Source organism: Protomyctophum bolini, assembly GCF_963924005.1.
Source record: "Protomyctophum bolini genome assembly, chromosome: 12".
Classification (NCBI taxonomy): Eukaryota; Metazoa; Chordata; class Actinopteri; order Myctophiformes; family Myctophidae; genus Protomyctophum; species Protomyctophum bolini.
In genome coordinates this window covers 12,476,196-12,490,440 of record NC_137873.1, presented here as the reverse complement: position 1 = coordinate 12,490,440, position 14,245 = coordinate 12,476,196, and the positions used below count along the sequence as shown (strand labels likewise).

The 14,245-nt window shown below is 46.9% G+C and overlaps 1 protein-coding gene across 2 annotated transcripts in view; it reads left to right on the top strand.

Moving 5' to 3' along the window:
• The window catches only part of mtcl1 (microtubule crosslinking factor 1), a 90,772-nt gene extending 76,527 nt beyond the window's left edge, over nucleotides 1-14,245 (top strand). For both annotated transcript variants that reach the window (XM_080778360.1, XM_080778359.1), the window contains 4 exons: nucleotides 2,199-2,540; nucleotides 4,144-4,223; nucleotides 4,827-6,351; nucleotides 11,993-14,245. In XM_080778360.1, the coding sequence (XP_080634486.1) occupies nucleotides 2,199-2,540; nucleotides 4,144-4,223; nucleotides 4,827-6,351; nucleotides 11,993-12,292 (2,247 nt within the window). In that variant the 3' untranslated portion in view covers nucleotides 12,293-14,245. The remainder of the gene's footprint in view (nucleotides 1-2,198; nucleotides 2,541-4,143; nucleotides 4,224-4,826; nucleotides 6,352-11,992) is intronic.

Sequence of the window (14,245 nt, the reverse complement as noted above, 5' to 3'; positions counted from 1 at the left end):
TTTTAGAGATGCCCTTCTTCCTTTTAGCACATTCACTGCCATGTATTCATCATTCATTCATTCACCAGTGCCGAGGTCTTTTCAAGGGAAAATAAATTACCCCAGGTCCGGGAACCGGAAGTGAATGACGGAAATGTTAAATGTATAGCACCGCTATAAGTCACCTGTAATTGTCAGGGCCGTAATTGTAGTCTGGACCCTGCTAATGCATGGTTGGCTGTGGGAGTAGCATTGACAGACAAGCCAATCAGCGTAAGCAATCAGCCATTCAGTCTCCAACCTTAGAACGACTTATTGTGCATATTGCGTATGCTGCTTGCAGCTATATTATTATCATTGCAATCTTAGTGTTTTGTCAATTATTTTGGGACCTGCATACCCTGTCTGTCCTCACAGCCCACAGGTTGGGAATCACTGCTGTGCTCTGTATGCTTGGTGATGGCTGATTTAAGCAGTTAGGACTGTGCATTACAAGATAAATCATCCACTCACACACACTCAGGCAGAGGCGAGTTGACAGGTTGTTTTATCTGCTCTTGTTTTGGATCTTTTTTCTGTGGTGACTACTACCAATTATACTACCAGGCATTGGCAAGCAGGTGAATGTGGGTTTCTGTTGCAGCACAGTAATAATGAGAACTTTGAAGAAGCACCTGCTGTCATCTGTTCCCTGCTTTTGAGCCTGTTACATGATTAAACCAATCACAGAAAACTACACGGCTCAGCTTACGCACTGCTACGCCAGTCGCAGCCTATCATTGAGCCTTTGGACTAAGAATTGTAAACGTTGTAGTGTGTGCGTGCGTGCGTGTTTTTCACTTCATCATCTGTCTTCACAGTGATCAGAGCATTGTAGAAATGTTTTAAAATATAGAAGAGAGAGGAGAGGTAGGGGGAGGGGCTTTGGAACTGTGATTCTTTTGTTTGGTGTCTTCATCTAAATGTTCCTGTTTTAATCGAGTCCTTTTTTCTTCATGAACTCATTCACTTCCACGTAATGCGTCCCGATACAGTAGACTGGCTGGAAATGGGGAGAGAGAGGGGGAGTGATACGCAGCAAAGGTCGCCGGGATCGGGAGTTGAACCCACGCCACACTGTCAGGCTGCAGTTGGCTTTGCCAGCCGTCCGGCCCGATACTCCGATAGTCAGAGACTTTTGAGTTCTTCACAGAAAGGTCTCAGTGAAAAACCTGCACGCCCAGAGACGGTGTTAATGGAACTTGCGAAAGTGTCACAACGTTTTGACACTCTCACAAGTTCAATTAACACTCAGTGACTGGCCGTGACACCTTGACTATAAATATTCTCGCCTCACACCTGGTGGTACACACCTGCACACTGGCTCCCAGGAGCGAGAGAGAGAGAGAGAGAGGGGGCTGGGGTGTTGTGAAAGCAAGATGGAGTAATTCGTCAAAAATTAATCAAGTCAAATGGACTCATGGCCATGTCCCTTAAAGGGACATTTCACCGCTGGAAGAAACTCCAGTCACTCAATGTTAACCCAATCCAAGCCAAGGAACGACAGGTTACGTTTTAAGCACTATAACCCCCTGTGCCAGGACGTAATTTTGCGTCTTAATTTTTTTTAAATAAAAACGCTGGCCACTGGTCTGCGTTTCTATTGTAGTGTACTGGCATGGATTGTTAGTATTTGTAGTAGACAACAGTAGCACAATTTGAAATTTGAACTCTATGGCCAGAAAAATAATGTAGTCTGTGTGTTTGACTGGATTGCTGGATTACTACAAGGACCATAAACTATAATGCTTTGGTGCACTCACCCCACCTTGTGGAGAGGGGGATGGCTGTCATCTATAGTCCAGGAAGGAAGTGAGACCAGTGTCTGTGACATCACAGACACTTTGAAATATCTAAAAACACATATCACCCACATAAAACCCCCAGGAAAGTGTTTCTTGTCTCCCAAACATCATTAAAATAAGATCTGGTTGCAGAAGGGGTGAAGTGGCCAAAAATAACTGATATTTCATTCATCATGATGTGAATATCATTCACCTGTGTTCATGAAATACTAAACTGAACCATGTCATTGTAATTCACAGAAATAAACTTTTCATTCATGCATTCATTTATGGCAAGCGGCACCAGCGCGTGCAATAAAGTATAAATAAAGCCTAATATTAGTAGTAGTCACAAACTAGTTAACTCATTTGTAATTTCACAATCCTTTGGCACAGTTGCAGAGAGAGCTCGGTGCCCGGCGAGGGGAAGGCAGCGACACCAAGGACGGCAACGGCCACCGGCCGGTCTTCCCCCCGCAGGACAGCCCCTGTAACGCCCCTCGCTCCCCGCGGTCTCCCCGGTCGCCGCGGTCTCCTGTCCCCGCTCTGGTCCCCACCACGCGATCCCACTCCGACTCGGAGGCCATCCTGGAAGACCAGGGCGCCGCGGCGGCGAGGCTGAAGCCCCCGAGCGAGAGCCTGTTCCTGGACGCGCTGTCTCTGGACCCCATGGGTGGCCTGGAGCTGGCCCCGGCCTCCAGACTGGACAGCGAGAGGAGGTTTCCCTGCATGCAGGAGGTAAGCAGCATACCTAGCATAGATCTAAACAATTTGAGGAAGAAGTGCACATAGTGGGTCTACCAGACATGGTATAGAGTCAGCAATGTCACCAATGTTAAAAGAAAGACGTCGCACAGCTCATAGTCATGGTGCCAATCAAAGAAAAATGTCATGAGCACAAAGCTATGCTAACGTATTCTTCAGGGTTGGATTGAAACCTTTTTTTTTGTATATGCATTGTTTATTGCATTGTGGCTTTATTATCATACAACACTGGTGTGTGTGTGTGTGTGTGTGTGTGTGTGTGTGTGTGTGTGTGTGTGTGTGTGTGTGTGTGTGTGTGTGTGTGTGTGTGTGTGTGTGTGTGTGTGTGTGTGTGTGTGTGTGTGTGTGTGTGTGTGTGTGTGTGTGTGTGTGTGTGTGTGTGTGTGTGTGTGTGTGTGTGTGTGTGTGTGTGTGTGTGTGTGGCCGGTTCCTCTATACATGTTCATTAATATTTGAGGTTACTAGTGAACGAGAACGTCAGCCTAAAGTCTAAATGCAGATTGTAACACTGAATACTCACTCCGGAATTAAATGTGTTCCAGATGGTCATTATTGTTATTTAATGACACCTCATCTAGTGCCAGGCTCTCATTCTAGCTAAGAAGACCCTCCTGACCAGTGATTATGCATTATGAAGACGAGATTCATTCCAGAATGAGATAATAATAATAATGAGTCGTTGTGATCCATACGCTTCTCAGAACAGACCGTTGCGTGAATGTTAAACTTATTATTAGGGGCAGCTCTTCTGCAAGTCCCTCTTGTATTTGTGTTCCTTCACCTTTCTGTTCCTTCACCTGGCTTCCCATGCATGAAAATCAGTTGTGGAAGAAGTAAAATTACACAAGTATTGGCCAATACTGTCAGTATTATACTGACAGAAAAAGTAGTATGTTTGAAAATAGCAGATCTACAAGCTCACAGCGTGTTGCAAGGCGACACATTGTGAGCTTGTAGATTGTCCTCTTCCTCCTCCTCCTTTTTCATCCGTTGCTGTACAGCAGCTATAATCTGGATTGTTATTGAAGCTATTTTATGACCATAGTGAGTGAGATAAGAACATCGGGGAGCAACTCAACAGCTCTAAAACACTTTGGACTCCAATTTATTTTATTCACGTAAATGTTGGAAAATGTGCATAGTGAGTGAACTGCCGAGACAGGCTTTCAAAGGGGCATGAGCACCCAAATCGTAAATGGTGCATTTACTGTATATAGCGCCTTTATCCAAGGCGCTTTTTCATAGATTGTGCATTACATTTACACATATAATGACAGAGGGAACCATGCAAGGCACCAACCAGCACATCGGGAGCAATTAGGGGTTCAGCCCTTGCGGTTACCATCCGGCCACTCTACCCTTGAGCCACCACCGCCCTATCACACTGCTCCCCTCCAGTCCTAGGAACCGCCCTATCACACTGCTCCCCTCCAGTCCTAGGAACCAATGAGAGAACATAACTGAGAAGGGCAAAGCCAATACACAACTCATAACCACAGAACCTAAGAGTGAAACAGAATAGGTGACATAACTAATAAGATGTTCACAACATCGCTGCGTGGCCTTTCTATTCCAGGCCTTGAATGAGCTGTCGGAGAGAGAGGAGCCACCCGCCTACGGCGCAGAGGAAGACATGGGCACTGGGAGCCTACACAGGTACAGTACAAGAGAAAAGCCTTTTAACAGGTAGTCCAGCGGTCATCCATTGTACGATCAATCTGCTTTGCAAATGAGGCTCATTGGTGTCAACAGCGAACAGACCTCTGAATTATTTCCGCTCATACAGTGCATGCACATGGGCAAATCCACCGGGAGAACGTCTGGTGCCTCTGTTTCCACAGTAACCAGAAGTGAAGTCCGCCCTGGTGATATTTTATTAAAACTGATCTTTTGGAGGGCGTTTTATCTGGCTCACAATGCTGCTGAATAATTCAGCTCAAAACACTAGAGGGGAAGATAACTTTCAGACAGAAGTTCAGACTTTCTTTTCCTTGCACTTTATGAAATGTCACTGTTCACTCTTCTGATTTCTGTTTTGTGTGGAGACTTGACACAGACACCTCCAGTCTTGTTGATCCTGTTGCTGTGTGTGTGTGTGTGTGTGTGTGTGTGTGTGTGTGTGTGTGTGTGTGTGTGTGTGTGTGTGTGTGTGTGTGTGTGTGTGTGTGTGTGTGTGTGTGTGTGTGTGTGTGTGTGTGTGTGTGTGTGTGTGTGTGTGTGTGTGTGTGTGTGTGCGCGTGTGCGTGTGACACCCCTCAGAGCCAAGTCCGTGTGCTCCATGAGTGACTTCCAGCGCTTGATGGACAGCTCGCCATTCCTCCCCGACAAGGATCACCGCGGTGACGGAGGCGTGGACGACGTGACCCCGCCCCTGTCCCCGGACGACCTCAAGTACATTGAGGAGTTCAACAACAAGGGCTGGGACTTCCACGCCTCTGGCCCCTCTGGCCCGCCGGGCCCCTCCCTGGAAGCGTGGTCAGAGGCCAGGGGGCCGGACCCCGGCGCGCCCCTCGATTCATTCCAGCCTCCCGCCTGGCTCCTCACGACCAGCGCCACCCTGACCACCAACACACTGAGTGGCAGCGAGCACTGCCATAGGTCCCCGCTGAGGGGCAACGGGGTCCACCTGCTGCACAGCCCCACCAGGACGGGGGCCGCAGAGCGACCCTCTGCTGCCGACTCGGACTTCCTGTACGCCAAAGGGCGGGGCGGGGGAGAAGCCGGAGCTGGCGGGGACGACGATGGGTTTGGCGGCGCGAGGTGGCCGTGCGGGCTGCTGGGGACTCCTCCCACGCAGGCCCCCGTCTGCTCCGCGGTGGGCTACGCCACCTCCCTTGACCTGCAGCTGTCCCGGAACTTGAGCGACGACATGAAGGAGGTGGCGTTCTCCGTGCGGAACGCCATCCGCTCTCCGCCGGGCCTTGCGGTGCGGGACACCGCCTGCCAGACCAACGGCTTCACCACGCGCGGCACGCAGACCATGCAGAGCATCAGCGTGGGCCTGCAGACGGACGCGCTGCGGAACCTGACCAGCAGCCCGCACCGCTGCCTCACCCCGAAGGGCGGCGGCTCCACCCCCATCTCCTCCCCCTCGCGCAGCCTGCGGAAGATCCAGTACTCACCCGTGGTGCAAAGCAAGTTTGAGCGGCCCTGTTGCTCTCCCAAGTACGGCTCGCCCAAGCTCCAGCGCAAGCTGTCCACCTCCAGCAAGGCGGAGCTCCCCGCCGTGGCCAGCAGGGCGCCCACGCCCACCACGCCCCAGAAGGGCAACAGCGAGTCGGCCTGGGCGCGCTCCACCACCACCCGCGACAGCCCCGTGCACACCACCATCAATGACGGCCTCTCCAGCCTCTTCAACATCATCGACCACACCCCAGTGGCCTACGACCCCATGCAGAAGTTCAACAAGTCCCCCAGCCGCACTCGCGCCAACCCGCCCGCCGCCACCACCACCACGCAGTCCAGCCCGGCACACGGCCCCGCCGGTGGCACCACGGACCCCAAATCCCCGGCGCAGGAGCTCTTGAGGACCGCCCGCGGGCGCTCGCCCAGCCCCGTGCAGCTGATCGTGGAGATGCAGGGGGGGGAGAAGACGCCGGAGGTGGTGAGCGTGAGGCAGGACCTGTCGGCACCGCCTGGCTACACGTTGGCGGAGAACGCGGCCCGCATCCTCAACAAGAAGCTGCTGGAGCAGAGCTTCAGGGAGGAGAGGAGGCTGCAGGCTGGGGGACGAGACGCCCGGACACAAGCCGACTCGGACAGAGGACAGGCTGGATGCATGGAGGTAAATATGTACACTCACTGGATTCAAAACTTCAAGCATATGATCTCTGGGTTTATGACACGGTGACTTTTGGATTTTTCCTTGGAATGGGTTGACGACAAACTATGTGTGTATATATATTTATTTGTATATATTTATATGATGAAGCATGTGATGAGGAATCTGCAATGATTAATGAAAACAAAACAAAAAAAAAACAAAGCTAAACGATAAATTAGGTACATACACCATAACGACAATAGTCATGTCTTTTTATCAGATCGAAAGCACTGATTGATGCGATGGTAATGTTTAAAAAAAAAAAGAATAAGTATCTCACAATGTTTCTACTTGGCAGTGATGCTGTACTCTTTGCTTCATTATAGAAACGTCAAGGCTTGTGCTGTATCTTTTAACTGTCTTGTAGTCAGGACTTCCATCTTTATGCTTCAAATGCTACCTGCTAGCCTCTAGGGTCCGGCCGATACCTTGATTTCTGCACCCAATAACTACAATGATGACCTATGATTACTCTGTCTAAGTTAACCCTTTATACCTACCTGCCACATTATACTTGGCACTTACATGTCCCACATAGCAGTGGCGGACATTTTGTGGTTGCACCGATCCAAAGTCCTTTTGTTTTTAGGGTCAAGCCATCTGGTTCATGACCATAAAACAAAGGGTATTTATTCAATATATGATGTCGTATTATTACATATTAAAAGTTTTTTCTTTTCTTTTTCACAGAATCAAATGTTTTATGGTCATTCACCAGGTTGATTCTAGTCTTAAAATAATTGATATAAATATATATATATATTATATTTCTTTTGGTTTTGAATTTTTTGGAAATCTCTGTGAGAATGAGAATGGGCTTTCAATCGGTGGAATCACAAAATGGCCGCCACTACAATGCGCTATATTCTTAACCAGAGCTCTATACCACAGATTTATTCTGGAATTTAGCTTGCACAGTAGTTATTGCTTATTATTTGTTATAAGTAAACATTATAATCTTATAAAAACAACGCAAAGTTATCGTGCCAAAATGTAATTTCAAAACCAGCACATAATAACTTCCAGTTTCATCCTCCTTATAGTATATATGACTGGGAGAGGCCAATATCGCCTGAGAAATCGGTCAGGCCCTAAACTCACCACCCATTCAGGCCCTATACTCACCACCCCATTCAGCTGAAGTTGAGGACAATAAATAAATGATAGATGATGTAAACCAAGTGGGAAATACTGCTGGTTATTTTGTAGATAATGATATTAAGAGGCATAAGGGCTTTAATATGGGACATATATGCTGCTAACATGTCTAATGTTGTCTGTAGCTTTGATCTTCTCAGAAGGTCCTTCCTTAGTTGTTGATTCTGTGTCCATTTGGAGTGTCACAATGATTTGGAAGTCAAGAAGAAAGTAGACCATGTTTTATATACACTAACTAGACAGATAATTGTAATCTGCAATATGTAGAGTGAGAGGCATAATCCAATATGTAGAGTGAGAGGCATGATCCAATATGTAGAGTGAGAGGCATAATCCAATATGTAGAGTGAGAGGCATAATCCAATATGTAGAGTGAGAGGCATAATCCAATATGTAGAGTGAGAGGCATAATCCAATATGTAGAGTGAGAGGCATAATCCAATATGTAGAGTGAGAGGCATAATCCAATATGTAGAGTGAGAGACATGATCCCTGATAAGATGGTTGTCTGATGCCCACATTAGCAGGAAAGATTTGCTAGCTGCTGTCTCGTGTGTGTGTGTGTGTGTGTGTGTGTGTGTGTGTGTGTGTGTGTGTGTGTGTGTGTGTGTGTGTGTGTGTGTGTGTGTGTGTGTGTGTGTGTGTGTGTGTGTGTGTGTGTGTGTGTGTGTGTGTGTGTGTGTGTGTGCGCGGCGCGCGCACACAGTGCACCATAATGTCGATTTTTATATCATAATGTGTCAAATGCTGTTGTTGTTTGCACCACCCTGAAAACATTGACACACAGGGAGAGAACAATATAATTGTATTAATCCACTGCATTTTCTGCACATGGATCTTTTTATTTATTTTTTATTTTTTTGCCAACACAATACTGGCATTTTGACGTGTATTTGTGTGAAGCCAGACAAATAGCAAAATGTGTTCGGTGGTGAAGTGGCAACGCCCACTACTGTGTATATGAAAGGATGGCATCGTCACCCACCCACATGGAGGCCATGCCACACAGGCTGCTTGAGGGCATGTTGATTTCATGGTCTTTGGCCAAATAGAAATAGCATTATAGCAATCTTTTATCATTATTTAGTATTTACACTCATCCACTGCTATATGACATTCAAACTTCCAGAGTTTCACTTTGGGGTTTTCTGGTTGCTAGTCCATGTCTTGAGGACACATACAAGCCCACAAGCCCTGTTACAGTATAGGTGGCTTGGCCATCATGTACAGTGTAAAAATAAGAATATATATATTGTATACAGTATTATCCTTGTGTAGACACTAGACAGCCCAATCAGAGATTTCCGCCATCCGATCATCTGGGGAAATCAAAATTCAAAGCTGGGCCTTGAAACGGAAACAAAGCCATATGGCCACTGCTTTAACAACCCATCCTGATACTGTCCCAATAGAGTACCAAAGTCCTTCATCCCCTGGGTCACCGGAGTCATTTATCTATGGAGAATAAGATTGGGTCATCTTAGAATTGTCTCATATAAGAATTGTGGTCCAAAAATAAACAAATTGTCCCGGCGCTGTTGTCGGGGAGGTGGCTCTGTATCGTTTACGATAGCCAGTCACTCATATTTTATGTCTATTTTTGAAGAAAGATTTATTAATTCAGTGGCGGTAACATTAGTGTTTGTGTCAGTGATGCTTCATATCCATATGAGTGAAACCGCCATGATAATTTGTTTATTTTTGGAACACAGTTCTTATATGAGACAATTCTAAGATGACCCAATGTTATATGACGCAATATTAAACACATCTATGGGAATTCAGAATGGGGAGAAAAAAGGAGACCCAGGTGGGATGTGTAAATTAAAAAAGGAGACCCAGGTGGGATGTGTAAATTAATAAAGGAGACCCAGGTGGGATGTGTAAATGACTGTCTAAATAACATGCTATCTAAATTATTGTAACTTTGTGTTAGACTGCATGGTTCTAGAGACCCGGTATGGCATTTTGATGTCTCCAAACGTATCGGTAGGTGGCGAAGTCTGCGTGCTGTCTCTTTGACAGCATTCTAAGGCACACTGGGTAGAAGGTGAATCAAAATGTCCCCCACACATACTCAGATGGCCTGTGTCTCTCCATGGCTCTGTAAACTCCCCTTCAAAGTCCTAGTGTTTCTTCCAGGTACCTCAGTGTTTCCTTATTGCCATCTGTGTAGTGCTGAAATCAGTTACCTCACTGCCAGCAGTCAACCTCTCTAGCCGATATGCTAGCCGTATCCTTATCCATACCCTTTCCTCTGTCCTCTGGCCCTGATTTCACTGATTAACATATCCCACTTTCCGTTTTCCTCTCCCCTCTCCTTTTCCCCTCTCTCCTTTCCCTTCCTCCCCTCCCCTCTTATCCCACCCCTATCCTCTCCTCTGGTCTGGGCTCTGTCTCTCCCTTCCTGCTTATCTTCTGTGTTCCGATCTAGAACCACACTGTCATACTAACAGCTCCTTGGGGACTCTAACCGCTTGTCTCCATGATGTAAGTTCCTACTCCTGCCTCTAGTCTGTGTCCTTTGACCTTCCTCAACATGGTGGGTGGGTTTCACAGGCCACACGGACCCTCCCTCTCTCTCACCTCACCTCACCTCCTCCTCATTGACGCATGCCTCACAGGACACTGACGACTCTGACAGTGTGTGAACTTGAAGCCATCGGAGTGGTGCGACGCTGTGTCATGCATCTGTGTTGTTGTTGTTGTTTTGTTGTTGTTGTTGCTATTTGTGTCTTTTTGTTTCTATGTCTGCATGCCTCGTTTCCTCTGTATTGATCACTGTTCTCTCAAAGTTCAGAACCGCAACTCACGTGACCCAAAGAGTCATCAAGAGACTTGACATCAAGAGTTTGTCCTAGCCTTCAGTTGTTTCTGCCATGCCTTCTCTCTCTCTCTTTCTCTCTCTCTATCTCTCTCTCTCTCTGTCTCTCTGTCTTTCTCCATCTCTCTCTCTCTTTCTCTCTCTCTCTCTCCATCTCTCTTTCTCTCTCTCCTCTTTTTACAGTTTCGCCCCCCCGCCACCTCTCCTCCCGCGCACTAACAAGCCCTCGAAACGACTCGACGAAGGCGGTCCTCTTAACACATCGGCCATTTCCCTGTTCCCTCTCTCACCTGAGTGTGTGTGTGTGTGTGTGTGTGTGTGTGTGTGTGTGTGTGTGTGAAGAGGCGTCTGGTCTCTGCTTTGCGGTTCATTGTTGCATGCTGGACCCAATGGCCCACACAGCATCTACGGAGGAGTGGGTGAGACGAACAGCAATGGCGTTCGTTAGGTCACATTGCTGTTTTTCAGTCGGCCGCCCTGGTTGTTGACTTTGTTGTAGGCGTCAGAGCCGCATGATTGGTGGAGTTTTGTGAGTTGGTGTTATTGTCAAGAACACACGACTTGTGTGTTATCACCCAGGCCACAGAATGTGTCATTTTAATAACCTGGTTAAACATGCTGTGCACATCATGGACCCATCATATAGTATTTATTCATTCATTCATTCTCTCTCTCTTACTCTGACTCTGTCTCTATCTCTCTCTGTCTCTCTCTGTCCATTTCTCCTCTATGCTCCTCTACGTATATGCTCTGTATCCATCTGCCTCGGCTGATCCAGTCATATAAACAGTGTTTGGCATATCATCTATTGCTGACCCAATCTGTTCTGTGTGCACTCCATCCGTCTTTCTTGACCTGATTTCCTGTCAGTTCGTCTGGGTCATCGAGTTCATCATCGCTGCAGACCGTCTGACCAGTGTCTCATTTCCTTCATCCCTCGGCCGAAATCTAACACCGGGGGACGGGGGGGGACGGGGGAGAAAAAAGGACTAATTCTGAATCAGGCCAGCGCGGTGTGATGTCCTTGTGCGATCGTTCACCCAATCATTCTGTGTGTGTAGTATGGCAGGAGTGACTAACGCAGTGGGTGGTTCTCAAACATCTGGAGGTGCACTGGTTCCGACAAACGTTCTGAGACCGCCCATCAGAACTTCATAGTTATACTGTATCACCTCCCTTAAAAAAAAAAAAAAAGTTCGGACGTTGGAGGTCTGTATTGTGCTTAAGGGTCCATTTGGAAACCCCTGAAGGACCCCAGAGTGTTCCCTAGACCTCACTTTGAGAACCACTGGACTAACGGCATAGCAGCAGACCTCAGACACCACTCACAATTTCTCTTTAATCATCATCTCATGAATCCTAATCAATCATGATGCTCATCCTCTCTTTAATCATCATCTCATGAATCCTAATCAATCATGATGCTCATCCTTTTTTGCCCATAGTTCGTTTCCCATGCCTCACGGTGAATTCTCCCAGGATGGATTTCAACATCCATTTCTCGAATTCACGTCATTTCTGTTTTTGCTCGTCTTTTGCTCCCCCCGTCCCCCCCGTCCCCCCTCCCCCGTCCCTCCTCTCTGACGCTCCCCCCTCCCTTCTTGTCCTATCGCTTGCCAGGACCTGCCGCGCTCGCCGGTGGCCCCGCCCCTGGACTCCTGCTTCCTGCGGCCGGCACGCCCCGCCAACCGGCGCCCGCCCTCGCGCTGGGCCGCCCACTCGCCCTCGTCCTCGCCCCAGTGGGCAGACAGCGGCAGCGGCATCCACACACCCCAGTGGGGCGACAGCAGCCACGGGTCCAAAGGGCGAAGGTTCACCTACCCCCCGTCGCACGGCAGCAGCAGCAGCAGCACCATCACCATGCTGGAGACGGAGGAGCCAGCAGGACGCGGGCAGGAGCTGCCTCCTCCTCCCCTCTAATGAAGGCCTTCTACTCCGCCCTGCTCCTCTTCCTCCTTCCTTCCTTCCTTCCTTCCAGTGTTGATTCCGTCGACTAAAACTATGACGACTACGACTAACATCCACTGACAAACAAACCACAAACTTCCAAAAAACAAACACATTAAAAACTAGGCTAAAATGTCAGGGAGGGATGTGTGGAGAAGAGATCCAGTAGAACTAAAAGTCAAGTAATTTATGTTCGAGTACTGCGCTTTGAAAATGGCCGATCTACAAGCATCCTGCTGCATTGTGAGCTTGTAGATCGGCTATATTCAGCATGCAAGTGTAAAATCTGCCAATACAGCGCCGTCAAGGGCCGGCGATATATGGCAAAATCAACTGTAGATTTAGTCAACTAAAAGTAGACTAAACATTTCAGATGATAAAATATGACTAAAACTAAAGGATTCTTTTTAAAAGAAAAAAAACGAACTCAAAATTTGCTGTCAAACTCAACACTGCGTTCGTTCGTTCCTTCCTTCCTCATCACTCAAGTGTCATCATCTCCCCAGCCTGACTCTCCTCTCAGAGGTTGAACAGACCCAACCAGTACCTCATCTACAAAGTTAAGCCCTGTTTAAGTTTCGTCATGCGACGACAGTGCCACCCGCCGGAAATCATAGACCGGCTTTATTTTCGGCTTGCGGCGCCATCGCACGACGGGGAATAAATTAGGCTTCACCTCTCTCCAGAGACACTCCCAAAGAGGGTGGGGGTGACGGGCGGGGGGGTTGAGCTCCACCCACAGTAGCACCAGCCGACCAATGAGGAAAAAGAGCCGAGAAGTTCCTCTGAGAAGAACCTGGATTGTACTGCAACACCGACAAGAAAGAAAAATGACATTTCCATAAGAGGTGCCTGTAGACAGTTATTCACAGCCCTGTGCGTGTGCGTGTATACATTATATACACACACACACACACATTATATGTATGTATATGTTTTATATGTATATATATATAGTATATACACACATTTCAATCACACTTCTGAATCTTTTTCTTTTTTCTCAATGGAAAAACTGTAGATCAGCTGTTGTATTTGTCCAAATCTGAAGTTTACACCGTCTAATGTCTATTTTTATTGTTTGTTTATTTGTTTGTTTCCTTTCTTTCTTTGCTCGGGGTGTATTTTATTTGTTATAATCGGTCCTGTGAAAAATTCACGTTAAAAAATATTTTTTTATGTTAAGCGAGGGCATACCTTAAAATGTTGTTCCTGGCCTTTGAATCTTGAACTTCAAGAACTGCTCATGTTTAGTTTCACGGGGGATGAAAAAGACAAACAAAAACATGCTCTGCTTCACTGGGACTGAAGCAGGGATAGCAGGGACACATGATGTCAACTACGATACGCTTATGTACTTTATTTATTTTATATGTTCAGATGAATGTCCCGCTCTGTACTTCGACAAGGGGGGTGGTTGCTAAAAGAACAACTGAATAACCTTATTATGCATATTTGGAAGGCAGTTGTACAAATATCGGTCAAATATTTGCATGCCTTTTTTTTTAACACTAGCACTTTAGTGCATGTACATACAAGCTGTAGTCATTTGTGATCACACAGCGCTGCTGTAAAAGACGGAGAGAAAAGAAAAAAACAACTCATGAGGGTACGCTAATGGCTTATTAATACTTTGTCACTCGACTAACAAACAAACAAAACATCTGGAGCGTCGAAAGGGTTGTGCCGACAAAGTACCAATTAGCCACAAAGCTGTCGTTTTGTTGCCACATGATTTGCATTGACTTTAAGTAAGAACATTTTTAAGAAAAATAATATAATCTACGGAGCTGTCTTTGTACAGTTGTTACAATGGGATATGAATTACTTTTTCTTTTGAGAAGAAAAAGGGATTGTGGCTAGGGTAAAAACAAAAAACTATGAATGTTTTAAATGAAAAGTCTATGTCGGAAGTCTAACGATCTA